This window comes from Heterocephalus glaber, unplaced genomic scaffold, assembly GCF_053883595.1.
Source record: "Heterocephalus glaber isolate CG9 unplaced genomic scaffold, H.glaber_assembly_v1.0 deba00000896, whole genome shotgun sequence".
NCBI lineage: Eukaryota > Metazoa > Chordata > Mammalia > Rodentia > Bathyergidae > Heterocephalus > Heterocephalus glaber.
In genome coordinates this window covers 8626225-8652851 of record NW_028258170.1, presented here as the reverse complement: position 1 = coordinate 8652851, position 26627 = coordinate 8626225, and the positions used below count along the sequence as shown (strand labels likewise).

At 39.2% G+C, this 26627-nt stretch overlaps 2 protein-coding genes across 3 annotated transcripts in view; one reads left to right on the top strand and one right to left on the bottom strand.

Annotated features, from left to right (window-relative positions):
* The window catches only part of Lama4 (laminin subunit alpha 4), a 149643-nt gene that overhangs the window by 115186 nt on the left and 7830 nt on the right, over nt 1-26627 (bottom strand). The gene's annotated exons all lie outside the window — the stretch shown is intronic.
* LOC101713105 (cytochrome c) lies at nt 3882-4249 on the top strand. The gene has a single exon (XM_004869084.3). The coding sequence runs from the start codon at nt 3895-3897 to the stop codon at nt 4210-4212; it is 318 nt and encodes a 105-aa protein (XP_004869141.1). The 5' UTR covers nt 3882-3894; the 3' UTR covers nt 4213-4249.

Below are 26627 nucleotides of genomic sequence, written 5' to 3'. Positions count from 1 at the left end.
TTTGTACCTCAGAAAAAGACTCATCAGACATTAAGTTACTTCTCTAGGTGTGGTGTACCTTAAACTTCTGTGTTTTATTTAAAAATATATGTTGGTCATGATTCATAAAATTGATTTGATGACCCATGAGTCCACTGCGTTTTGCAATCTGTGTGGTGTTAATTAGATAGTGTTTAAGAGTGGTCTTAATATAAGTTGCCATGGCAGCCTCAAAAATAGTAGTGTTTGAGCTCTCTGAGCACATTCCATTCATTTGGGAAGATTCCACTTTAGTACTTTTGAAGACGAAGCCAAAAGATCTCTGTTATTAATAAATAATTTTTGTATTTTAAAATAACTTTGATTACAGAAAAATTGTGAAGGATCTCCATTAAAAAAATACCCCGAAGATTCTTATCCTTGACCAGGTTTAGAAAGTCATAGTGTATTTGTTTAACTTGCATTTGTTAACTGCACCATGAGCACTTGGTGATTTGAATGGCTCAGGCCAGGACAACACATTTGAGGTGTGGTAAAAACCACTGGCATATACTACTCATCCCACTGCTCTCTGCCAGACCTGGATCAGTCTAAAGCAGTGCAGTAACCAGGGCCTAGACTGGACTGCATACAAGCTGAAATCTTTATGTTGTGTCAATCTGAGGAGGAGACTGTACTCTAAGTCTATCATTATCCAATTATCTACTCCCCTTGGGTGAAGGAGGACTTGGCTCTAGTGCATACTGTGAGAAATGGGAAGAAAAGGGGAGGTAGTCCCTTCTGAGCAACCTTGGCTTCCTGCCTAGAGAGCAGGTGGAGAGTGAAAACCTAGCAAATCCCTTTCCTGCTGGGCTATGTCCTCCTAAAAGTTTTATGTTTTCCAATTCCTCTACCAAGAAAGGAGGCAGAATGTAGGGAAATGAAAGTTCTAATTTCACCACAGAGCCTGTGTACCAGGTACCTTGGACCTTGTGTTGTAGAAGATTCCTGGAATGCAGGCATTAATGGTTCCACAGAAGTTTAATTATTCTGAAGGAATATCAATTTAAGTTTATATCTTTATATGGAAATATTTTATCATTGTTCCGAGAGCCCTGATCTTTTTACTAAATCTCTTCTTAAAATTCCATAGGAACTGGCAAAATTGACCTTTTTGAATATTAAAAGGCAGATATTTTCAAGAATGAAAGTGGAGCTATAGTTCTCAGTCTTGCTCCTGGTTAATAATCACTAGCAGTAGTAATTTATGTATATTCATGTGTGAACAAGAGAAGAAGCCTTAGAAATGATATTTAGATGCCACATTGAGCTCCTTCCCACAGGAGAAGCCTAACCTATAGTAAAACTGTAATGATAGATGGGCGGGCAAACATAGAGAACATATAAATTTGTACCTTCCAGAATGGTACCGTGGCCTTTAAAAACAATAATAATAGCAAGGGTAGTAAAGATGGTGATGATAATTGTAATACTGGTATTGTTAATGTCATTCAATTTTTTAAGAGGATCAAATTGATTCAAATCTTATTTTTTTCTCCCCTATAATATTCTGTCCAATAAATAATTTAAGAGAACATTTACTTAGTTGGCCATGAATATCTACCATATTTAAATCACTGCATAGGTCATGCTACATTCTCTTATTTTAACCCACAATGGATCTATGGAGTAATCACCATTATTTCATTTTACAGAGAAGAACTCTGTAGCTTATGAGGATCTGTTGTCCAGACCAAGAAACACAGATAAGGAATGGTAGACACAGAATTCAGATCTTTTCTTTTTTCTCAAATTTGAGCCCTTAGAGTTCAAAGATATATTCCACCAAGCTTTTCTTGTTGGACATTTAGGTTGCTTCCAACTTTTTGCTATTATAAACATTACAAAGCAATCTGAAATGGCTAAAAAATGTGAACTAGCTCCTTTAAAGCCTAGAAAAACATCTTTAGAAATTAACACAATAATTTAAAAAAATTTTATTCTGGTACCAGGGGTCAAACCCTGGACCTTCAGCTTGCCAGGCAAGCATGGTGCCACTAAGCTGCATCCTCGGCCCTTAAAATGTTTTAATACATAAAAACCATTGAGTGAGACTATTTCCTTTTCTAAGCAGCTTATTTCAGTCAAATTTTCAATGTCACCATTTACTCACCACTAAATCATGTGTAGACCTTGTGCACCTCTGATTATTAAGCAGCTGCATTATTACAGCTTACCTTGTGCTCTACCACAAGACTGGATGCATCAATACCATTTACTTTCCCTGTGAGGAGTAAGAGTGAAAATTTTCATTTGCTTACTTTGTTATGATAAGTGTGCGGCCTGGCTTGGAGTAAAAAATAAATTTAGATGTATCTGTCTAATTTTACATTTGTAGAAATTAGAACTAGAAATTTAGGAGGAAATTGGTATGGGATGGCACATGTGCCACTCATGTTTAGAGGAACCGGGGTGACAGCATGTGCTGTTCGGATTGTGGAACACTATTTCCATAAGTCCATCATGCAAGCACGATATTTATCATTTAATATGATAGAATTAAAACAAATTAAGATTGTAATGAAAGGGATAACATTTATATAACTGCTAGATCATTTTATTCTCATTTGAGAAAGTCCCTTTGAAAATACTAGATCATTCCAACAATAATATTGTATAGAATATTGTTTGAATTCTCTTAAGAATTTTAAAGAATTTTTTTGGGTTTTTTGGATAACAGGGATCGAACTCAGGACATTGCCCTTGGGAGGCAGGTGGCGGAATCACTGAGCTAAATCCCCAGCCCAAGAATTTTTAAGATATTTTTTGAAGGGTAGCCCAACCTGTACCCTTTGGGTATGGTAAACTTCTAAAAGTTGTTTGAAATTATTTTTTTAAAATGAGTACCAAGCTAAGTAATAAAATTTTAAGTTAAAACTTTCACAAAAATCTCACTGTGTCTCCCTAATCCTGTCAACAAAGGCGCTAATTACTGTAATTAACAACAAGCTACTACTTTTACACAGATACTGAATCTCTGAAAGCTTCAGAATTTCTGTTGAAAAGCCTGATTGACTAAATAATTTAAAATTCATTACAAACAGCACACTTCAGAGGTCAGGTTCTATTTCCATAGGCCCTGTCCTACCTAGAATTGAAACAGACATTTACAATTTGTCTTCAACCAAGAATCTGCAAACATTTTACAAATATAAGCGCCATATATTTTCTTTCCTAAAGCAGACTTCTAGAATTTTGATTCACCACTTTTTGTTGTTGTTGCTTTTTGGTACCGGGGATCAAACTCAGGACCTTGTGCTTGTGAGGCAGGTGGTGGAACCACTGAGCTAAAACCCTGGCTCTGATTCACCACTTTTTGTTTTAATTTAGTGAGGCTCAAAATAGAAATTCTAATTCATTCACTGGTATACAGAGTTATTCTTACCTTCAAAATATTTAATATTCAAACGTAGCAAACTACATTATTACCTTCCTTTAGATTTTAGTATGTGCATAATGCACATAGATTTTTGTATTTTTGTTATGTGTATGTGTATAATGCACCTTCCTGTTGTCACCAGGCAACAATGATTTTAGCTCTAGTTTTACTGTTAGTGAGGTCCAATTTTTGTTTTAGTACATGATGAAAGTCACTTTAAGAAATGAGTACCATGCTCACTCAAGGGTTACACCCTGTGTCTTTACCCAGAGTCTATAGGCCCTGCACAATGTTGATTTCCATCTGCTTAAAACTCTGGCTGACTTAAGAATCTGGTAGTATTCAAACATCTTCTGGTGGGGACCAACACAATTTAATCTATTAAAAAATACCAGGTTTGAGAGAGCGGGACGTCTGGCTTCTGAGCTGGGACTTTCTCTGTGGTAACGACGAAAGAGCGCTGAGCCTCAGAAGCGGAAGTCGCAGCAGATTTAAAAATGAGTGATGTTGAGAAAGGCAAGAAGATTTTTGTACAGAAGTGTGCCCAGTGCCACACTGTGGAGAAGGGAGGCAAGCACAAGACTGGCCCAAATCTCCATGGTCTGTTTGGGCAGAAGACAGGTCAAGCTGTTGGATTCTCTTACACAGATGCCAACAAGAACAAAGGCATCACCTGGGGAGAGGATACATTGATGGAATACTTGGAGAATCCCAAGAAGTACATCCCTGGAACAAAAATGATCTTCACTGGCATTAAGAAGAAGGGAGACAGGGCAGATTTAATAGCTTACCTCAAAAAAGCTACTAATGAGTGATAGTCACTCCCTTATTTATTACAGAACAGAAACGTCTCATGGCTTTTTTATGTGTACCATAATTTAATAGGTCTCATACACCAGAATTCAGATCATGAGCAGCTGACAGTCACTTTTGTTGGACAGTCCTGATTTAAGTAAAATTGGCTTATAGTTAAATGGATATCTTTTTTTTTCAAGTTTTGATAGTAATTCCAGTTCAGTAAATACTATCACTGTTTTCCCTTTCTAAAAATATGGTTGGACTTGATTAGTAATGTTCGAATTTTCACAAAGATGGAGAATGTTATCTCAAAACCTACTGGAGGTTGGTTTTATATTTAGATTTATACATATAACTGGTTGTGTGAATATGTTTAAATACCAGGGAAATCCTTCACTGTCTCACAACCAAGCAAGACTCCTGTTTCAATTTGTTTATTAGCTTGTTAAAGACAGTGGTTGAAGGCAAGGAAGGAACATCTATATTTTTTATCTTGACTATGCCAATTTAATTAGAATTTCCTGTATCTAAAGACTGCTGCCTTTTACTCACTGAAAGGCATTTTAGTGTCGTGTATGTATAATACTAAATAAATTATATTTAATACTTCTTACCTTTTATAGTTGATCTATAAGTTCAGATCCTTTTAAAAGCATGATACAATAGTAAATTAGATTTTATTTTTGAATTCTTTGGACTAAGTTATTATTCAGGATAGTATTTAAACAGCTATTTAAAAACACAAGATTGAAAGTACTGTTTTTTGTGTGACTGGCAGTGGTGCTTTTTGTCAGCTCTTTAGAAGGATTAAAGTGGGGAAGGTACAATATCAGCACAAATTTGTATGTGACCATAATACTTAATTAAAAACAAAATCAGATTTAAAAAAATATCAGGTTAGCCTTTATAAGGAAGGATGACTTCTAAAAACTTTGAATTTTTTAAATTAGGAGGCATTTTACAGACTTTTTTCTCTATAAAACTAAAAGTTAAAATATCTGAATGGAAAGCAGTTTCAGATTAAGCTATTGATAATTTTTGGTTCAATATTTTTAGGTAGGACTTAAGATTGTTCATGTACAAACCTATAGTCAAAGAATTAAATAACACAAATACATTATGCAATGTGCTTCCCAAGAAGTTGCTCTCTTGATTGATTTTACTTGAATTTGGAGCATACTATTACTCATGTATCCTCCCCTGGGTATGTCTGAGCTCTTGTTTGCATAACTGAAATTCCCCACAGTTTAATAAGCAGAGTTAATTTTTAGATTTTGACAGTGATTTCACCATAGCTTGATTAGGAAAGTGGTTTCAATATTCCTGAGATTTATCTAGTTCAAAGGTACATCTTGTGATTACCACAATAAAGCTAGGGTAAAATCTAGCCCTGGTTTCTTCTAGTCAGCTCTCATAGCTATCTTTGTGCTTCCTGCTTAGAAGCCCTGTCTGCCATTCCTTCTCTAATTTACAGAGCACTCCAGCTCTCAACTTAATCACCAGTGAAATAAGGACAATGACTTAGATCCTGTGGAACTGAGAAGAGCACAGAGTTGTCTTGACCATTCCTACACAAGGCCTTTTAGTGGAGATGTTTATGCCACATTTATGTGCTTTTCCTTGATATTCTTTATTGTCTGTTGGGTATTCTCCTGCATCAAAATCATGGGTCCACTTTTAGGTCTCAAATAACTGACTACAAATTCTGTTCATCAATCATTTATTTGGATCATGGATATCAGCAGACTCGGGTTCTACTGAAACACTAATAAATAGCCCTCTTTATTTGCAAAATTGAAAAGATCAAGCAAGGACATTCACAGGCACTAAAGATTTTTCCTTGATTGTACTGGATTTGAGGGTGATTATGTTCATTAATATGGATGAACATTTAATTTTGTCCTTGAAAATTTACTTAAAATGATTTTTGAGTTTTTCATTTATAGTACTGATTGACATTTATGTAACATGATGAGGCTTCAATAACACCCTTTTTCTTTTTCTTGAGATCAATCTCCTGCTAACATCTGGCTTGTTGTTCTGGATTCTCCTCACATTGCCTCCTGTCCGTGGCTTATTCTTTTTACTCCTCGCCTTCTGAGCTATGGTTACACAACCCTAGCCTCTACCAGATTTTTTTTTATATCTGAAAACTGATTCAGTTTTATTTAATTTACCGGGGCAAATGCCATGGACACATTTCCAAGAAAAGAAGCAATGTAGAAAGAGTGAGTAGAGAGAAATGATCTCAGAGCTACAGCCTAGGGGATTTTGGTTGGGCTCCCTAACCATTTAAAAGGAATGAGGTTGTGAGCTGACATCTTGTCACCTCCTTTGAGTTTTTATGAATAATAATAGCTAATATTTATGGGCTGATAGCAGGCTCTGTGCTAAGTTCTCTTTATGGATGATCCAATTTACCCACTACGAGCTAATGGCCCTCAGTCTAGCAAACGACTATCTAAATTACCCTTTCTTTTTACAAGAAGGTTGGAGGTTGAGTTGTGTGGAAATGACAAGGTCGTCTGCCTAGTGCACTCAGTGAAGCTAGTGGGACTTGTCACTGGCTGTGGGAAGTCTCAACAGTTCCTGCTGCTGGTAGATGACCCTGTTTCTGTTTTTAGGGCCTCTGTGCACTTCAGTGCCACCCTCACCCTGGGTCACTCTGAAGCCAAGCAGAGTGACTAGCAGGACAGGTCTTTCTTCCTTATGTTTTCCCTCAGGTTTTTATGTGGTACAGAGGAAATGCTATTGTGAGTTACTAGGAAAGGAGAAAGGCACCTCAAATTTCTATTGTACTCACTTAACTCTCACCAGATAACCTTGCCTCTTCCAGTGAGAACATAGAGGTCACTGGGTGGGAAAAAAATCTCATTTTAGCTCTCTGCTTTGCAAAGGCCCCCTTTGTCTTTTCTCATCCTTAACCCTTTGCCCATCCCAGGAGAGGTAATGTGGCCACCACAGGAGCTCCCTCTAACCGTGCTCTGGGGTCCACATGTCTGTGGCCTTCAGACCCTGCACACTCACCTAGTTCCCCCCCACCCATCATCTGTGTTAGTCAGCTTTTTGTTACTCTAACAAAATATCTGAGATCATTAGAGTTTAAGGAATAAGGGTTTGCTTCTGTTAGGGTTTCTGTATAGGTTCTGGTCAAGGCTGGCTCTAGCACTTGGGCTTGTGGTGGTACAGTACTTCGTGGCACAAGCTTGTGAGAGGGAAGGCATGTTCACCTCACGGCAGCCCAGATGCAAAAAGAGGAAAGGGCTGAGGTCGTAATGTCCTCTTTGAGGGCATAGTCCCAGTGATCTACCTTCCTTCCACTGAGCTCCACCTCCCAATAGGGCCAGCCACTGGCTGGCGATCAAGCCTTTAACATGGGAACTTTTAGGGGAGCCCCTGGATCCAAACTTTAGGACCATCCATTTCTTCACACCTCTGGCTGCTGGTAGGTAGTGAGGCCTGTGCTGAATAAGCCTTGGCTTCCTCCTGTGCGCTCAGAATCCAACCACACCTTCTCCAGTTCTGTTTCTCCTTCATTTTCTTCCTCTCTTGTCTAAAAAGTCATCTACAGTGAACTCAACTGACCCAGCTCTGCTGCCCTCATGCCAGTCCATGCTTCTCCCCATTACCTGGCTTCTGCCCCTGCTGCACCTCTGACACTGCCCTGATTGGGAAGTCCAGGGACATCTGGCTGGCTTTGGTTTTCTAATTTTGCTTGTTCTCCTTCTGGTGTTGAATATTGTTGAATTTCTTTCTTGAAGTTCTCTTTTTTTTGATTTTCAGGACAACTCTCTCCTTTGTTTCTTCTCCTGTCTCTATTTCTCAGTTTTATTTTCTTATGGGATGCGCCAGTGTGAGTGGATCCTCTTCTTTCTGCTGCCCATACTTTTTTGGTGTTCTCCAGGATACTTCTGTTTCCCTCTTTTCTATTTATACATGTTTGGCACACGAAGACAACCTCTCACAGTTTCATTCTCCATCCATACGCTGGTGACTTCCCAATCTCTCTGAATATCCTTGGTCCCATGCTTTTCTGATAGTCTCATCACTATGTGTATATTATACAGCTAAATCTCCAGTTCTATGAGCACATAGAGTTGAAAGTGTCTCCCATTAACATTATAGACTTTCCCTACTTCTTTTTCTCTTGTATCTTAATTAATGATAAGGATTATATAACATAAAAAGAAAAGATAATGCATTAATATTTCTACATTACATTCATGTATTTTACACTAATGCAATGTTTGGAACTGCTTCTAAAGGATCCGAGAATGGTTTGCACATAAAATAACAAAAGTTATGTACTCAAGTCCTGCCTCTTCCTATTCACCATAGCTGTGCTGTGTTTATTTATTTAACGTGTGTTTAAATGCAGATATATGAAGTACCTTGGAGATTATGTCATGTCAGAGCCACTTTGCACAATTCTGCACTTTTATAAACTCACATTCCTATGTATGTTGGGCTAGACCATAGAACTAAGGCTAGGAGTTGTCTAAATTAATTTGTGTACCTCATACAATGTGTATTAAAGGTTAATTGGAATGTGCTAATTTGAAGCTTACACATTTGTTATATAATTAAAACTCAATGATAACCACACAGCACCTGCTTAAAATTTGGACAACAAAAGATTTTTCAACCAGGAGCATTTTTACACAGATTTTGTTTAAAAGTGCTGGCATATGTTCTCAATAAAAAGCATACTAAATTTTAATATGGTTTATTATTATTTAAAAATTCTCTACACACAATACACTCAATTGTTGCCTCCACCTGGGTCACATTTTTCTAATCTCTTATGCCCTTTATACATCATTGTCTCTTAGAGTTTACACTCTACCTCTGAAATAGTACCAAGATGGATTTTCCTCCTTGTTCACAATATCACCGTTTAGTTCAGTATCTTGGTGTCTCTCTCTCTCGGATTGCTTTTAAGCTCAGTTTACTTTTTTAGAAATAAGTTTTCTCTATTTTAATTAAATCACATTCTCTACCCACTTCTGCCATATATATCGTATCTAATCCAATTTGCATTTGCATATACCATCACAGAGCCCAAGGGTGTCTCTCTTTCTCCTGTTGCCAGAGAACTCTTTTCTCAGTCGTAGACTGAGTCATTCACATGGCACCTTGCAAATACCTCAGTGGAACACATGGAATGTGCTATTACAATTTTTAATTTATTCTCCTACTTCTCTGAAATTTCGGTGAGATCCTTGAGGGCTGGGATAGTATCTTAATCATCTTTGTGTCGAGTAATAAACAGATGGTGAAAATACACTACTGGGAAACATCTATTTGAATCTGTACAGAATGAGCTAGGCCAGAGCAACTGTGCACACACTTTGGAAAGTAATCTAGAGAATCTTATACTGATTATGTGTAAATTTCTAAAATACAATTTTGAGGAAAAAGCCAGTAGCAGAAGAAAAGTAACATGATATTTAGATTGCTTGTAAAAAATCCCAAACAATGTTATGTAATACATTGTGTAGGGATACACACAGATAAAGAAAAGCAGGAAAAACATGGAAATCTAAGAAATCGGCCAGATCAGTCTAAAGAACGGGAATGAAGCTGAGGGAACATATGTGGGACTTAACTATACTGGCAATATTTTATTTACTAAGCTACATGAGGGATCTAAAATTTTCATGACATAATGAAAGAAAGAGGTAAGGAAGAAATCAAGTTAAGAAAAAAAAAAAGCAAACTATCCTACTTAAGTTAGCTGCATATTGAATTTCCAGATCTAGACAAGGTGAATAAAGTATCATCCCAAGCCAGGCACGGTGGTGCACACCTGTAATCCCAGTACTCTGGAGGCTGAGGCAGGAGAACTGATTTGAGTTCAAGGCCAGCCTGGGCCACATACTGAGTTCAAGGCCAGTCTGAACTACATAGTGAGACCCTGTCTCAGAAAACAATAAATAAATAGATAAATGTTATCCCTGGGAAGTGACTAATGTGCTCTAGACAATGGATTCAGATGCATGTGTATAATTTCCCTAACTTCCTGGCTATTCACTTTATGTGCCATTATGATTTCACAGTTAAAAAAATAAGCATAAGAACATTCCTTACTTAATTTGTTCTTCCTTTGTTTTTCACCATACAGCTAGCAGCTACCTCCTCTGACGCGGCATCTTTTACACGTCATTTGCCAGTCTCACTGAAAGATCTAACAGGTTTTAGGTTCTTCTGGATGATGATTTTATTTGATATCCACTGATTATTTCATTTTAGCAGGACAGCTCCATATCCTAGGCTATCTGTATAACCTGGAGAATTTTTAGACTTTAGTTGGGCCTTACTAATTTAATCAAAGGTAAAAGGTTCTTAGAACAATGTGAAATACTCCTATTTTCCAAAAGTGACAAACTAAAATATTAAAATCTAAGGATGTTTTTAGACCAGTTTTATGTCTTCAGGAGAGAGTTGGGGCTCACATGCAGAGACCACTGCCTTTTTAAGGACCACTGGGATGACTAACTGGAGCCACAGCATTTACTGGCGGAACTAAAGAGTGACCCACAGCCTGGGCTAAACTTCCCTGTCCTCTGGACTGGAGCTGGGAGACAAATCAAACCAAATGACACTGGAGTATGGAATGTAAGATTATGTTCCTATTCTTTGTCAATGGTTTGGTATAATCTCTCTACTATTATTCTATTATATGAAGGTAAGCATTTGTAAATTAAAGCAGCTAATGAAGTGGATGACTGTGGAAAGGGTTTCCTCCAGAAGCAAGGACATGGGAACACCATGCATTCAGAAGTGGGTGGTCCCTGAGGCAGTCACTCAGTCAGGGGCCCAGCAGGAAGCAGCTCAGCTCAAAAGGGTTCAAATGAAGAAAATGAGAAACACTGAATGGGTGATGGTTTAGAGAGGTGTGGGCAGGTTAAGGGAATGCAGGAACAGAGAAGCCAAGGGAGGAATATGCAAAGATCTTCCACTCCTTGGGCCAAAGGGTAGGGTAGGGAAGCTCTATCCACTGCCCAGGGAAGTCAGAGCCAGAGGAGGGGAGATGGCAGGAGAGAGCAGCAGGCTTGGAGGGCTACTGCTTCTGTTCACTAGGCAACACAGGGGGCAGGGTAGTAGTTCAGGGTTGCTGAACTCTCTTGTCCCCTAGTTCCCTGCTGCCAAGGGAGCCCAATGCCAGACTTTCTGAGGGTCAGCTTCCTGAGGCAGAGCAAGGGCACTGGGGCAGGTCTCAAGTCTGGTGGGACAGCTGCAGAGTAATTAGCACAGGCTCCTTGTCAGGGGCGCAGCAGGACAATGCAATAAAGCGGTGGGAGGAAATAACAGACCTGCCCCGCTCTTCATCTGGGGACTCTTCAGTGGTCCAGTACGTGTATGAGATGACATCTAGTTAACTTTCTCAGAGTCAAAGGTCAAGGACTCATTCAAATATCAAGTTGCTTTCACCAGATTTAAATGTTCATTAAAAAATGTTACCTTACCTAGCATCTTTTCAATCACATCTTCCTCAGGGCCCCATTCTTCACTTCCTTTATTGGTGAGAGCAGTGCGTCTTCTTTGTGTTTTTGGCCTCCTTAGATAAATCTGCTCTTCAGCCTTCCTCAGGCACCACTGCTAAAAATACCTCAAACCCTAACAATGCCTATTTTATCTTCTAACACCCTAAACTCAACTTTACATTTCATCAAAATGAAATCAGCTCTTCTTGGGAGATAACTGTTGTTGAGGTAGGAAGGCCTTTTTAAAGACAACTATTCTAAACATTAATTTGGTGGTGGCAACAGAATTTTAAGTGATCACACTAGGGCTATAGTTAGGAAACAGCATGAACATAAATGCTTCTTACAAGACATTTCTGGACTCACTAGAAAGGAAGAGAAGAAAACTAACAAGTGGAATTCTATCTGGGAATTCCATCTGGGAATTGAAATTGTACTATCTAAACATGGACTGTGCTTTATGAATTTGGACTCTTCCATCATAATCTATAGTAATCTGATAAAAGTGACATTTTTGTCCCATTTGGTGGATGGAGCATATCTTCAGAGAATCAAATTAGACTAGAATTTCATTTAAAAGTGGGATCTATTTCAATTCATCAATTTTGATAGGTTCTTTAATATGATCACAGTGAATTAAATCAAATCAATTAAGGCTAATTTATAGGTAGGGATAAGTTCCTTTCAAATGATTTGCTCTTACTCTTTTAACAGCTTCCCTTACATGCAAGGCACACATTCCTACACTGTAGTGAAGAAACGACAAACATTACCTGAACCAGGTGATCAAGGTTAACATCACAGTGACAAGACATGCTCAGTGTATGTGCCCCTTTCCTTTATCTTTGTGGTTTCCTTCCCCCCAACTCTAAATTTCCCTAGCCACAAGAAAAACATTAGATGAACACAAATTAAGGGGCTTCCTACAAAATACCTGGTCTCTACTCCTGAAAACCATGGAAACATCACCCCACCACCTCACACATGCACATTTAGGTTTTACTTTTATTTTTTAACATTTCCATCCTAAATTGCCAAGATATGATGAAAATTTATTCTTTGGGATTTTAAGAAATGTCAACCTGTGTGTCCACATTCAGCTTCCCATTTGTCCACAGTCCATCTGGCATCCATTTAGTAAATGGATGAGTAAACTTGTTGAGGGAATGAATATCTCCTCTAAATATGCTTCAAGACCTCATTGACTTATCCTCCTTGGTCATCAGTAGACTTGTAATTCCCTAGATTGATGTCCTCTGGAGACAACCTGAAATATTGGACAGCCTAAAATCATCTGGATTTCAACCAGCTCTACCTCTGGGAGACCTTGTCCAGGTAATTTAACTCTAAGCCTCACTTTCCCCCTCTGAAAAATGGGATAGCACCATATTATCTTCTTGAGTGGTTGTGAGATCAACTAATATTGTGTATTTAAAGTCCAATAGAAGGGCACAGAAGAATTCAATAAATAGTAATTTCCTTTCTTCCTTCTGTCTATCCCAGGGCCTTCTGAACAGGTAGTTTCTCAATGGGCTGCAACTCTATATGGCACATAGCTCAGCAATGAGGCTTGAAGGTCCTGATTCATTGTCTTTTTTCTTCAGGAGATTATTCCCTGAAAACAGAAACTGAAACCATCTGATGTGTCACTGAATCCTCAGTACCTTGTACAGTAGGTGCTTAATAAGTATCTATTAAATATTTTGAATGTATGTAGGCATTACAGAACTGTAGAATGCCAAGAGCTCTCAGGGACCTTATCCTTCATATAACCTGTAGTTTTAAATTTTAGAAAACTGCAACCTAGTGAAATAAAGGAGGTATTGCTGAGGCTCACACCTCTTCTGGGGCTGTAAGCAACCTGTGCCGTCCATCTCTTTCTCTCCATGAGATATCTGGAAGGAAAATCAGCTCTGCTTGTGTTTATCAGGTTTATTAAGATGATCACTGAAGATATGCCATTAGTATGTGTCCCTTGTTTCACAGAGTAGTGCTATCATCATCATCACTGAGATGTCTAACACTCCCTAGGCATCCCGGAAGCAGGGATGAAGGTGGTGAGAATGGGGCAAATACTCCTTAGCAAATTCAGGTTTGCTCCAAGAGCCATGTTTGAAGTTCCATGGAAATCACTGCCCATCAGCTTTCTGTAATTACTTGGTTGGGCATATGGCAATTGTTCTTAATTTAAATACAATAACTTACAGCGGATGTTTTAGTTTTTAATAATTGTTATGTAGTGCAACCAGAAATAGACTATGAAACAAATAATGTAGATTACTCATTAGGGAAGTTGGCTCTTGTTGGAAGCTAGTTGTGTGAAACCCAGCTGTTACCCTAACACGTCCCTTGTTCCAACTGAAGGATCTGACAATAGTCCCCAGGAGGATGCCCTTTGTGATATATGCCAGCAAGTGTGCACGTGTTTCCTCTCATGCATCAGAAGCAGACGTCTAGTCAGGCAGAATATATGGCAGTATGACATATCTGGCTGCACCTAGTAGGAAAACTAGGCTCATAAATTGTGCTAATCAAATCCCATCACTGAAATCTTGACTGGGCAGTGAAATGTACACCTTTGTCCTTCAACACTAGGTTAGATCTCACAAGGGTTTGTGACTGGTTCTAGACTTAGAACTGTGTGTTGAACCTCTATTCTGCCACCGATGTATTTTATGAGACACACATCCACGTGCTTCTTCCCCAACTGTTCTTATTTGTGGAATGTGAGCAGTAGACTTTAGTAACAATACTTTATATGTCTGCTCTGCATCAAGTACCTAAAAGGGCTCAGAAGAATATGGATCCCTGAGACCAGGGATTTCAGAGTGGTCATTTGTTCAGGGATTCTGGTGGCAGAACCATTTTTAAACAATTCATAAAAAATAATTATACCAGCACCAACTGCTCACAGAAAGCAAAAAGAAATGTATCACCATCCCAAATGTTACCTCAATTGGTAGAGCTAATGAAAATCAAATTAAGCAAAAACGACCCTCAACAAGTGGTAAATTTTAACTACAATATCACAAACTGGTCATGAGCTACTCTATTATTTTTAGAATGTGAATGGTATTAAAAGTTAGTACAGGATTTCCTTTTTATGTTATTTGAAGGTGTTTCCTATTATTTTTTCCCCAGCTTCCCTCCCCTACAATTCCATTTTGAGATTTTTGTGAAATGTCACTTGGCTAAAATTTTTAGTTCATTCAAGAGTCTTATTTTCAAATGGTGTAACCTGAACCTATTTTTAAATAAAAAATTCCAGAAGATCGTTTCACAATTATTTTATAATCTATCATCTATTTGTAGTTTTGAAGTTTTGCCCTGAAATTACTGTGATCCAGTTGTTCAGTTACAGGCGTGTTTATAAAGTGAAGATAAAGTACAAAAGCCAAGTGCAGAGTGAGCAACTGCAGAGGGGATAGCCATGCCCAAAATGCTGCAAGTCTAGTCCAGGACCAGTGATAACAAAATGATGCGCATATTACGAGAGGAAATGGATGGGGAAGGCTGAGCATGTTTGATTTAACACAATTCTGTTATCTGTCAGTTGAGGGGAAAAACTGTGGTGATTTTAAAACAACATTTTAGTTACAGATGTTTCCAGACCCTTTCCCTGATCCAAGGAAACAAAATACCATTCAGCAACAAGCCCAGATTTAGAGATGGGGCTTGTTCCAATATAAACATTTCTTAGCTGGACCTTCTGCGTGAAAGTGCGTAGTCAATTTTTCCATATACAGTGGGAAAGACAAAGCTTTTAGCTTAAAAGGCGTTCTCTCTGAAACTCCTAGAAGGAGTAGTTAAAGATGCATGGTTCATTACTGATGTCAAGCTGAATGCTGGCTTCTCCATCAGAATCATAGGACAGAATTATATCTAAAGGTACATGTTCCACAAACAGAAAACCAGGCATTATTTTGCCCTTTGGTATTTGGTATGAACATTTGCTTATTTCATCTCTCTGATTTGTGTGCCACTGTTGATTTAGGCTTCAGGTTAGGGCTTGACCTAAAACAAGCACTCAACAAATAACTGAAGAATGCGTGAGTGTTTGGAATCACATTAATACTGAAGGTACTTGGACAGGCGATTGAGAATCAGAAGATAAATCACAGATGCTGAGGACCTTCAGGAGTTCACTGAGGGCATTTCAGGTGTCAGTTACTATAACACATAAAAGAAAGTGGCAAGAATCTTAACATGTTGAGAGGTGCAGAGAAATGCTGAGAGTGAGGGGAACTTAATAAATATCATGAAAGGGGGAGAGAATCAAAAATGGTTCTTAGGGCCGGGGATTTAGCTCAGTGGTTCCGGCACCTGCCTCGCAAGCCCAAGGTCCCAAGTTCGATTCTTGGTACCAAAAAATAAAAAAATAAAAGAAAGATTTAAAAAAATGGTTCTTGGAGGAGATGGCACTTGTGCAGGGTTTTCTGGGAAGAAGAAACTTGAAACTGAAAGGTTGGAAACCAAGGACAGTTTTTGTAACTTTCTGTAAGACAGAGAGGCTAAACCTATATTCTCTCGGTTATTTCGTTGTTCAAGGCAGCCATATTTCACTTCTGGTAATACATCTCAGTAAAGATATCAGATGGACTTCTTTCTACTGGCTGGAATTTTCTTTAGAAAGATTAGTTGAATACTAGCAATTATATTCATGTGACATCATCTGCAATTTTCTGGCTTACTATATGCCGGCATGGTCGCACCATTCTTTCTTCATGCATTGTAGATAATATTGGAGACATACCCTAATTATTGAAATGAATCCTTGTCAATTCTTTGTTGCTACCAAGATTCCATGAATTACTCTTATGTGATGTAAAAGTTAGGGATTTTGGAAATGACAATAATTTCCAAGTTATAACATACGAATAGGGACAATGTTATTTGAGTAAAAAAATGGGAATATTTTTATTTTATCTTCTTTCATTCTGCTATCTAATGCATTTTACTCAAAACTAAGCTGAACTAGACAGCGAAGGAAATACAGTACTTGCTTTTGTGGCTGAGTACTGCAAGGGTGATCTAATTAACTTAGAGACTATCAAGAAGTAAAGAAAGAACCTAGTGCACTTCGTTTTCAATTCTCTGTTAGTGGCCCAGTCTGAGTAGCTGAAATAGAGCAACTAATTGTTCTCACTTAAAATTTTAAACTGCATTTCAAGTTTTTTCTTGTTTTAAATTTACAAATTTCTTAGATGATTGGAACTAAATGCAAAGGAAATCCATGCGGACTCATTACTTTGAGGAAAAAGCACATTTTCCAGATGAATATGACTTTATACTAGAAGATTTAAAAAGCTTGTAATCAAACAAAAGCCAAAAGAGTTTAGATAATATGAGAGGAAGATATAATGTTTTATAACTAAAAAATTAGTTGTCAAAATAACTAAATGAAGAGCACACAAAAAGATAGCTGTTCTATAGGAAAAAAACCTCAAACAGTTACTTCCACTGAATATTTTGATAAACAAAGGACACAGGCACAGAAAAAAATGTGTTTCATCTGCCAAAATAATCATAAATTTTTTTTTGAAATTGGGAAGAGCCCATCCCTTTAATAAAAAGTCAGAGGTTGGAAGCACCTTAGGCAGAGTATCATTCTCCCTTCATAAAGATGACTGTCCCTACTATATTATTACCACCTTAAATACAGACTTCCTCTTGCTTTACAGAGGATCTTGCTCACATTAAAGATCAGGCAGAGAACAAGGCATGGTAATACTTGCCACATTGAAAATGGACCATAGAATGGGTAGTGGGCTACATCATCTTGCCTCCCAAATATTTCACTCACCATATGACAGCTACCTGACACTCTTGAGTCTCCTTTATTCTTTGTCTTCTAATAGGCTTAAGGGATATTTGAGCAGATGCTGCTCATGTGTGAAGTCCCTGGATTTTACTATAAAGTTTTATAATTCTGCTATGAACAGGGGGATTTTCTCTTGAGAAATAGGTATCATATCTCTCCTTGCTGTTAGAAGACTAGGGGACTTGACTTTAAACTCAACAGTGGAAAAGCTCTCCAAATAAAACTGGAAATGAGAAAATTGCTATAAAACAAGTCAGGAAGGTCACAGTGGGGTACAAGCACCAGAGGAGACCACGTTGGTGCTATCATATATTTCATTTCCTCATTAATTTTTCATGTTTCAATTGTTTTGCTGCATGACAGGGAGGTTTCTTAAAGTCATGAGGAAACTTATGACTGTGCAGGGGGAATACCACATATGATGTGGTCTGGGAATTTAAAAACTTACCATTTCAACAGTTTTGAAACAAAAGAGTTATTGTTCATTTTTCTGGGGGGAGTGTCGGGGATCGAACTGGGGACCTTGCGCTTTCGAGGCAGGTGGCATCACCACTGACCTAAATCCCCGGACCCTATTGTTCATTTTTGAAATAGATGTTCTTTCTTCCTTTTTAAGATCAAGGATGTGTGTGCTGTTTATTTTTATGTGACTATCAGAAAACTTTAGCTGGAAATTCTTAAGTCTTATTGTACATGAATGTTTAGTAAGTATAGGTGTGGAAGTGTAGTTTAAAGCATTTGAGGCCAATACAAGAGTCTTCAAAATAGAAGAAAAGGGATGAATGATGTGATTTTTAAATTAAAAACTTAGATAAATATAATAACCAAAGGCCAGGAGAACTTTATGTTCTAAAGCACAGATGGCTACATAAGATCCAGGAAGGAATATATGGGTTTGCTTCTGTCTGGTGTAGCTCGCTCACTCTGGATGACCCGGAACAAAGCTCTCTGGGTGCTCTCTCCCCCGTACTGCTTCCTGTGATGACATCTTTGTTCTGGGCTACAGCAGGGCCAGAGACTGCCCTGACAGCCAGAACACTTCATGTGGCTCTCATTCTAGAAGCCCTCTGTGGGACTTGAGGAGTGACTCAGACCCTGGTGCTAGTCTCTTCCTCCTTGCCAACATTAGCAGCACAATGATTTCTAGGCTCCTCCTCTCCTAACCGTCTAGCCCAGAATTCTATGAAATTTGCTGATGGCTCAATAAGGATACATGCTAAGAGACGCTGGACTAATCAACATCTCCATGCTTTCATAAATTAGATTATTACCCAGTGGCCTGTCTGGTTTGTAAGATGGATGTGAAGATTAAAAGCAGAGATGTGTAAGATAACACTTTGCAAACCCTGCAAGGTTTGTAACTATGGATATTATTTTTCAACTGAGTTAGCAGTCATTGGAAATTACAATATTTGGCACTTGGAAATAACATCTGTCCAATGTCAATAACTTTTTAAAAGCTGAACTCTTCATATTCTGGGTTGAAAGAGAAACAGGAAGCTTTTCTAATTCATAAGAAGATTAGTTATCCCTAGGTGTTCTGAATATATGGTATAAAGCAAAAGGAAAAAAAGCTATAGCTTCCTCTTATAACACTGAAATTCTTAAGGTATCGCTTTTTTATTCAAATGAAAAACTAAAAATGTTTTTGATATTTATTTTCCACAGACACAACATTTATAATGGAAGCACTGTGGCCACTGGGGGCCACAGAAATGGCTTTTGGACCATAGAGAGTGTGTATACATGTGGAGGAGGAATGAGCAAGCCTGAGAGCTATCTTAAAGCTCTCTGTGCAAAGAAGAAATTACGTGATTTACTTTATTTTATTAATTTTTATTTTTAATTTTAATTTTATTTTATTGGTACATTTTAGGTATACAATATAATGACATTCCATCACTGGAAATTTGTACCTTTACCTAATCTCTCTTGGTTCTTATTTTTCCCCATTCCCCTGCCCTCCCTTCAACCCCTCCATCCCTCCCTATTTACAAAGAATTTGTTTCCATTTTTCCATTTTCTCATATTAATTCCATTCCCTTCTTTCCTTTCCCCTACCCCTTCCACCTCCCCTTCCCCTTTGACCCTTTTCTTCCTATTTCACATTATTATACCCTTTAGTCCTTATTTACACTTTCAGTTTCTCACACTAGAGAAACTATTTGGTATTTACACATGTGTGTCCTATTTATTTCACTTAAGAGTATTGCTTCAATGTGCATCCATTTAGCTGTAAATGTCTCTCATTTCTCATTTTTTATGGCTGAGTAGTACTCCATTTTATAAAAAAAAATGAAGAAGTCAAATTGTCATTATTTCCAGATGACATGATACTCTATATAGAAGACCCCAAGAATGTCATGAAAAGTCTTCTAGACTTAATAACCAAATTCAGTAGAGTAGCTGGATACAAGGTCAACACACAAAAATCAATAGCTTTCCTCTACACGAACAACAGACTCACTGTGATTTATTTTAAAATGTAATTTACATTTTATTTATTGTGGTAGAATAACTGGTTTAGGAAGATTTAAAAAAACTGAACAAATACTAAGAACAAAAAGACAGTGATTAATCAGCCTCTTCACCACCTCCTAATCCTCCCTCCAAAGGTCCTTTGTTGTTTTCCTCTGCACTCCCAGGTAATAACTGAGACAAAAGAAGAATTTCCACTTCCTAATTTCCTAGGAAAGTCCCAAAATAGCATCAGACAGGGAACAGGAAGCATAAAAACATCTCTCAGGAGAGCACCAAGTGTGTGAGGGTTTCCAGCTCCCATTGGAGCTGCTACAGAGGTGCTCAAGGCTCAGTGGTACTGGGCAGCCCATCTCATCCTGGCTGGCTGCAGGCAGGGGTGTGCACCACTAGAAACTGCCTTTGAGGCACTGACTGGGCTGGGATTCTGGGTATTAGAATCCCAGACTTTGGAGACTTGTCATGATTTAGAATGTCAACTTGGGAGGTGTCAGGATAGTGGTCCTCCAGCACTGGAGAGCTGAGAACCACCTGCTGCCCCATTTTAACCAGTGAAATGTCCTGCGGAATTCCCTGACAACTCAGGTAAAAGGAATACACTCTGAGTGAAGGAGGCAGAGCCCCAAACTCCGGGCCTTTTGCTGGTGCCTCAACCTGATAGCCACTGACTTAGCAGGGCTTATGTTAAAAGGCCCCTGAACAGATCTTCTCTCATGAGCTAACATATTTCTACAGTCATCATCAGCATCTTTACCTTCTCCCTCATCCTTGTCCTCCACACAGACAACAAGCCATCTCAAGAGAACCTTGACAATGACCTCAGCTTTGGTTCTCTTCTTTTCACACCACACAAACTTAGGCCCTTCTGGAGATACCAAGGCACAGCACAGGTTATACTGATTCTATGCTTTTTGCTATTTACCACCCCCAAACCTTCCAGGAGTCTGTTGATGGATTAGTGATAACAAAGCAAAGTTCTCATCGTGTTTCTCTTTCTTTGCTCTGAAACATTCAGTGGCTTCCTAATGTCCAGTTCAACCAACCAGGTCTATTTCCTCTCCTAGAAGAAACTCCATGCCTTTGTTTTTACTTACCTTTCCCTTCAGTGTGTACCTGTTCCCTAATCTTACATACTCAATTCAAAAGCCACCTCTTTCATGAGGTCACTGGGACCTTCTCACCAGAAATGAATGTTCTTTCTAAATCCTGTAAGAGCTTTTATAATAGTGTAGTTGTATTATTAGTATGCTCATTTCTTTGTACTTTGTTCATCTTTGTAGGATATATGGCACTTGCTGAAGTAACAGGTACTTTGGGTTAAGCAAGAGTGAAGATATAAATGCTGATTAATCGAGTGTACCTGGACAACTAAGGACTACAAGGTAGCGAAACACGGCCTGATACCCACTAAATTTTTAGTTTGGGATAAAGTTATATAGAACAATGACACTATTTTATCAGATGCTCTCTTGCAATTATAATTACTTTGTCTCATTTTAAAAAAGGAGATATTGCTTACCATTTCACTTGGGCTAATTGTATCTTCTCAAAATTCATGCATTGGGCCAGGCATTTAGCTCAGTGGTTCCGCCGCCTGCCTCGCAAACACAAACACCCAAGTTCAATCCCTGGTACCAAACAAACAAACAAACAAACAGGCCAGGGATTTAGCTCAGTGGTTCTGGCGCCTGCCTTATAAGCGCAAGTTCCCAAGTTCGATCACCAGTACCAAAAAAAAAAAATTCATGCATTGAAGCTCTAACTCCAAGAGTGAATGTATTTGCAAAAAGGACCAATAAAGAGATTAAAAAAAAGTTAAATGAATCATACTGATAGGGCCTTAATCTGACAGAACTAGTGTTCGTATACAAAGGGAAGAGATACAGGGCCCTCTCTCTCTGCAGGGCTTTATGGGGACCTAGTGAGAAGGCGATACTGGTCTGGCAGGAAGACAGCCCTCACAGCTGAATTTGACAGCACCTTGACTCTGGATTTCTAGCCCCCAGAACAATGCAAAGATACATTCTTGCTGTTTAAGCCACCAGTCTGTGGTACTTTGTTTTGTTTGTTGTTTTTTTTTTTGGTACCGGGAATCAAACGCGGGTCCTTGCGCTTGCAAAGCAGGCAGCGAAACCAAGTCTGTAGTACTTTGTGACGGCAGTCCTAGCAGGTGAAACACTGCAAAACACGAGGCTAGAGTGGAGGAAAATACCAGAGACGCTTGGACATCACAAGTCTGGGAACCACTACCTTCATACTTTCCCTTTCTGGATTATAAAGGCATTCACAAGTGACCCCTGCCACAGCCTCTCTCCTACCCAGGGAGGGAACTGCCCGCCTGGATCCATCCCAGAGGGCATCACTGGTGCCTCAAAGGGCACTTTTGACCAGCAGGGTCTTGCTCCTGTGTGCCGAGTGAATACTTCACTCATTTCAGCAACTTGTTTTATACAGCACTCGACAATTTCTAGGAGAGGAACCAGCCGATTATGTTTCTTTCAGGTTTCATTCGACTCCTTTCTGTTGGTAAACTTCTTTTCTTTTCTACTGTCATGTGTAGAGAAAAATATTAAAAGGCAAACTGTTTCTAAGCCTCTACTATGTTTTCCTGTGATTGACCTACTTTACCTGATTATTTCCCAAGGTCTCATTTTTACTATAGTTCAAGCTCTTTTCTCATCCTTTTCAAGTTCTTTTAAATTGTAAATCTACAGAGTGGACTCAGAACTCCAAGAAAAAACGAGTGTGCAGTGAATCTGGAGATGCATGAATATATATATATATATATATACACACACACACACACACACACATACATATTCAGAAATTAAGTCAATTTTAATTCTTCTCATGTCTGAGGAAACAATTTCCATCATTACTGAGGTGATGAAGTTAGTTTACTCCATAATTCTTTAACTTAAGAAAAGCCTAAACATACTAATATAAATGTTATTTACAGAGTCATTACTTGTTGAAACTATTATAGCATTCCAGGATGGTACTGGAGACCTTGGTTAGCTGGGGTATTGTTAAGATTTAGAGGGCCCAGGATTTAGCTCAGGGGTTCAGGCACCTGCCTCGCAAGCGGAAGGAACCGAGTTCGATCCCCATTACCAAAAAAAAAAAGATTTAGAAACAGGGCATTGTAATAGAAGATTAAGAGTGTGGAGCCAGATTTCCTGGCAATGATCTTGAGTAAGTTATTCAATTGCTGTATGGTTCAGTTTCCTTATCTGTAAAATGGGGCTAACAGCATTTCTCCTAGGGTTGTAAAAAAGAATAAATAAATCAGTATTACACATAAAGTACTTAGAGAAGTATCAGAACATGGCAAATGCTAAGCAAGTATTTAGTAACTGAAGCTAAACGACCATAGAAATCAGCCAGTTAGCTATCCGGAATGGGCTGAAGCATCACTGTTCTTCAAGGCTGTTATAAAATAGGAGTCACTCAGGACTGAAGCTGCATCCAGGAGACCTGGATTGGGGGTCCCTGCTTGATACAGATGGAAACACACACTCAGACTCAAGTGCCCTGTCCTGCAAGTCTCAGTCTCTCTAGCCAAGTAACCCTGAGAGGGACAGCCTTATTCCATATCCTGTAATGTCATCTTCATAGTCTGTGACACAGACTACACTCCACACACCATGAAGACTCATGGGAATCGGGATGACTTTCTTGTTGCCAAGAAAAACACTTCAATCCCATTCTTTCCCGAAAAGTCTGAGCAACACCTCAGGTTGGAACAATTTCCACAAGTAAATTCCTCTCCTGCTGGCCCTGGCCTTCCCTCCAGGACACCAAGGCTCCTGCAGTCCCATATCCACACAGGCTGGGGATGCTGGGAAAGGTTAGGTGGGAACAGGAAGTCAGTTATATCCTTTCATGTCTTTTCTCAAAGAACACTGTCTGAGCACCCAGCACGTGTGCGTCGTGGTTTCAGGAACCAATGCTAGCTTCTGAGTTCCTTCAGATGCTTCGAAGTAGCAGTTTGTTCTGAGGCTTAAAAAAAAAATCTAGGCTAGGGCCTAGTACCTGGATGAGCCTATGAGCATCACTCCACTATGATTTGCCTTGATATTTTTGATCTGCTCCATAATTATATCAAAAAACTTCCCTTTTCTAGATTTATAATTTCCTCTAAGTCCATTCAAAATTCAAGCCCAACTGCATTTTAGAGCTTAGCATTTCTTATATTTTCATGTGCATATAAGCAGCCTCAAATATGGTTAGTATGTGGATTCTGATTCTGGGATGGAACCTGAGGTTCTGTATTTCTAGCCTGGCTCAGGTGATACTGGTGCTGCTGTTTTTGGACCCTACTTTCCCATAGCCAGCAATAATCAGGACATTCACAGGTAAGAGCAAGTTCTCTTGCTCACCAACAATCCTGACTTCCAGAAAGTTCCTGAACATATTTTCTTCCAAATGCTGTGTTCTGCCCAATCTGGAGCAAGTTTTAAATTTCTTTGCAGTATTGCTCAGACCTAGTGGACAACAGTACAGTGTATAACATAACATGGTGATTTCTTCTGATGCTTATAATAATCAGTCATCTGTGGCTGGCTAGCTTCTCCTTTCCCACTAAGTGAAAATGCATCCTCTTTTCTGGAACCTCTGCCACCTGGCACTTCACTGTTGGATACTGACACAGGTCTCACTTTGGCGTTTCCACATGTTCTGGACCGCTTCGACTACCATACCTTCCTGTCTCTCTGTAGTGACATTTCATGTTTAGGAACATCCTGAAGGATTTTGCAAGGACAGGTGACAGTACCCAGGGGCCCTGGTATGGGAAACCACTGACATTTGTTGAACACACGGGGACACTTCGCCTATGGCACACTGAGGTTTCTGCAGCTAATACTATCCTGGAAGTCTCCTTAGTGTGTCACTTCGGAAAGGCTCATGGCTGGGGCCATGCCATGTCTTGCAGATCAACCCCAGCCCCACACCCAGACATGGTGGGCAGCAGCGAAGAATACACTAAAATGTCTGCTTCCACCCTCTCTACCAGATCAGGGCCCTGGACTCCTGAATCTTGGGGTTCTAACTGGGACAACAGCTATGACTGTATAAGTCTGTTCCTTAGGCAGAGTCCTGTTAACTGGTGTACATTTTAACCTACTTGTTAGAATTTTGTTGCTAAAATAGTTTCTTCCTCCTCCTCCTCTTCCTCTCCTCTTCCTCCTCTCTTTTCTTCCTCTTCTCCTCCCTCCTCCTCCCTCCTCCTTTTTCCTCCTCCTCTTCCTTCTCTTCCTCTTCTACCCTGTTTCTTCTCCTGCTCCTCTACCTTTCTTCTCGTCCTCTTCTCCTTCTCCTTCTTCAAAAGCTGAAGCTGTGGGAGGTGAAGGGATTTCCTTTATCTGGCAGGTAAGGTTCATCTGTTTATTAATGATGGATCCAAGAACCAGAATAGTTAATTCCAGACTCAGAGTCCAGCTGTACTCAAATCCATGAAAATATCCTACTGACAACAAAGTAATGTACAGTAGAAGTAAACAATTTTCCTTTAAAAGATATAAAGACATGTTCATGTAATGACCCCTGGTTCTAATGATGCATGAGTGAGTCCACTGAAACAACTGGAAAGAATCTAAGCCCAGAGTCAGAAGACACAGCTGCCTTTACTGCTGCCACTGAGAAACCTCCCGCCTCTCCCACTTCAGTTTCCTCACCTGAAAAATGAGAAGACTGAGCTCTAAATTCCCTTTGTAAAACTAATATCCTATGATTCCTTTGATTCCATGGTTCAAGGTACATATAACAAAGTCATGTGCCCAATAACCTCCCACTGACCCTCAAACAGGCCTGAGCCACCTCCAGGAGATTTCCTTTCTACAGAATCCTGTGCTAAGTGGAGGCTTCAAGGCTTGTCCCTCATGAGTGGGATTTACGTGTCTATTGGCATTATGTGTCTATTGGCATTGATCATGACAATAACAAAACGGAAGGGGGCAATTAGTCCTGCAGCCTAACCCCAGACATTCAGACTGTTTGGTCACTTCCTGGACCCACGGTAGATGCACAGGCAGAGAGCTAAAAGAGCATGCTTAGTTTTTCAGATTCTATCATTGTTAAAGGGAGGGTTGGGGATTTAGCTCAGTGGTGCTGCGCCTGCCTGGCAAGCACAAGGTCCTGAGTATGATTCCCAGTACAAGAGAAAGAAACTAAGAGGGAAAGGGAAAGTACACACACTGTGAAGCTCCAAAGGCACTGTAGCTTGTGGTGAAAGAACAGGCTTGCCACATTTTAAGCCTGAGACTTTGACTTCGTGTTGTTGTGCTGTACTGCAATTACAAGCTTAAGAAAGCTTGACCACTTTGCAGCCATTTTTATGTATTTATTTAATTTTCAGATTCTAGATGGTTTTACAGCACTGGAGTCTCAGGATCTGATGATCACTAGATATTTCTTTTGTCTCTTGTTGTTGTCTGTTACACAGTTTTTAGGGCTGAGATTTGTTTTACAGTGATGCTTAGTTCAGTGTGCCATGTTGCAATGCACTATGTACACAGCCAACAGCATTCTGCGTAGTCACATCCTGAAGTCCAGTTCTACCAAAGATATCTGTGATCCTCGCGGTCCTTGCTTTCCTTTAATGCCATCACACTACTTCAGCCAATGGAGGACATAATTTCAAACA

Coding starts and splice junctions, on each gene's coding strand:
- LOC101713105 (XM_004869084.3), top strand. CDS start 3,895: ATGAGTGATGTTGAGAAAGGCAAGAAGATTTTTGTACAGAAGTGTGCC.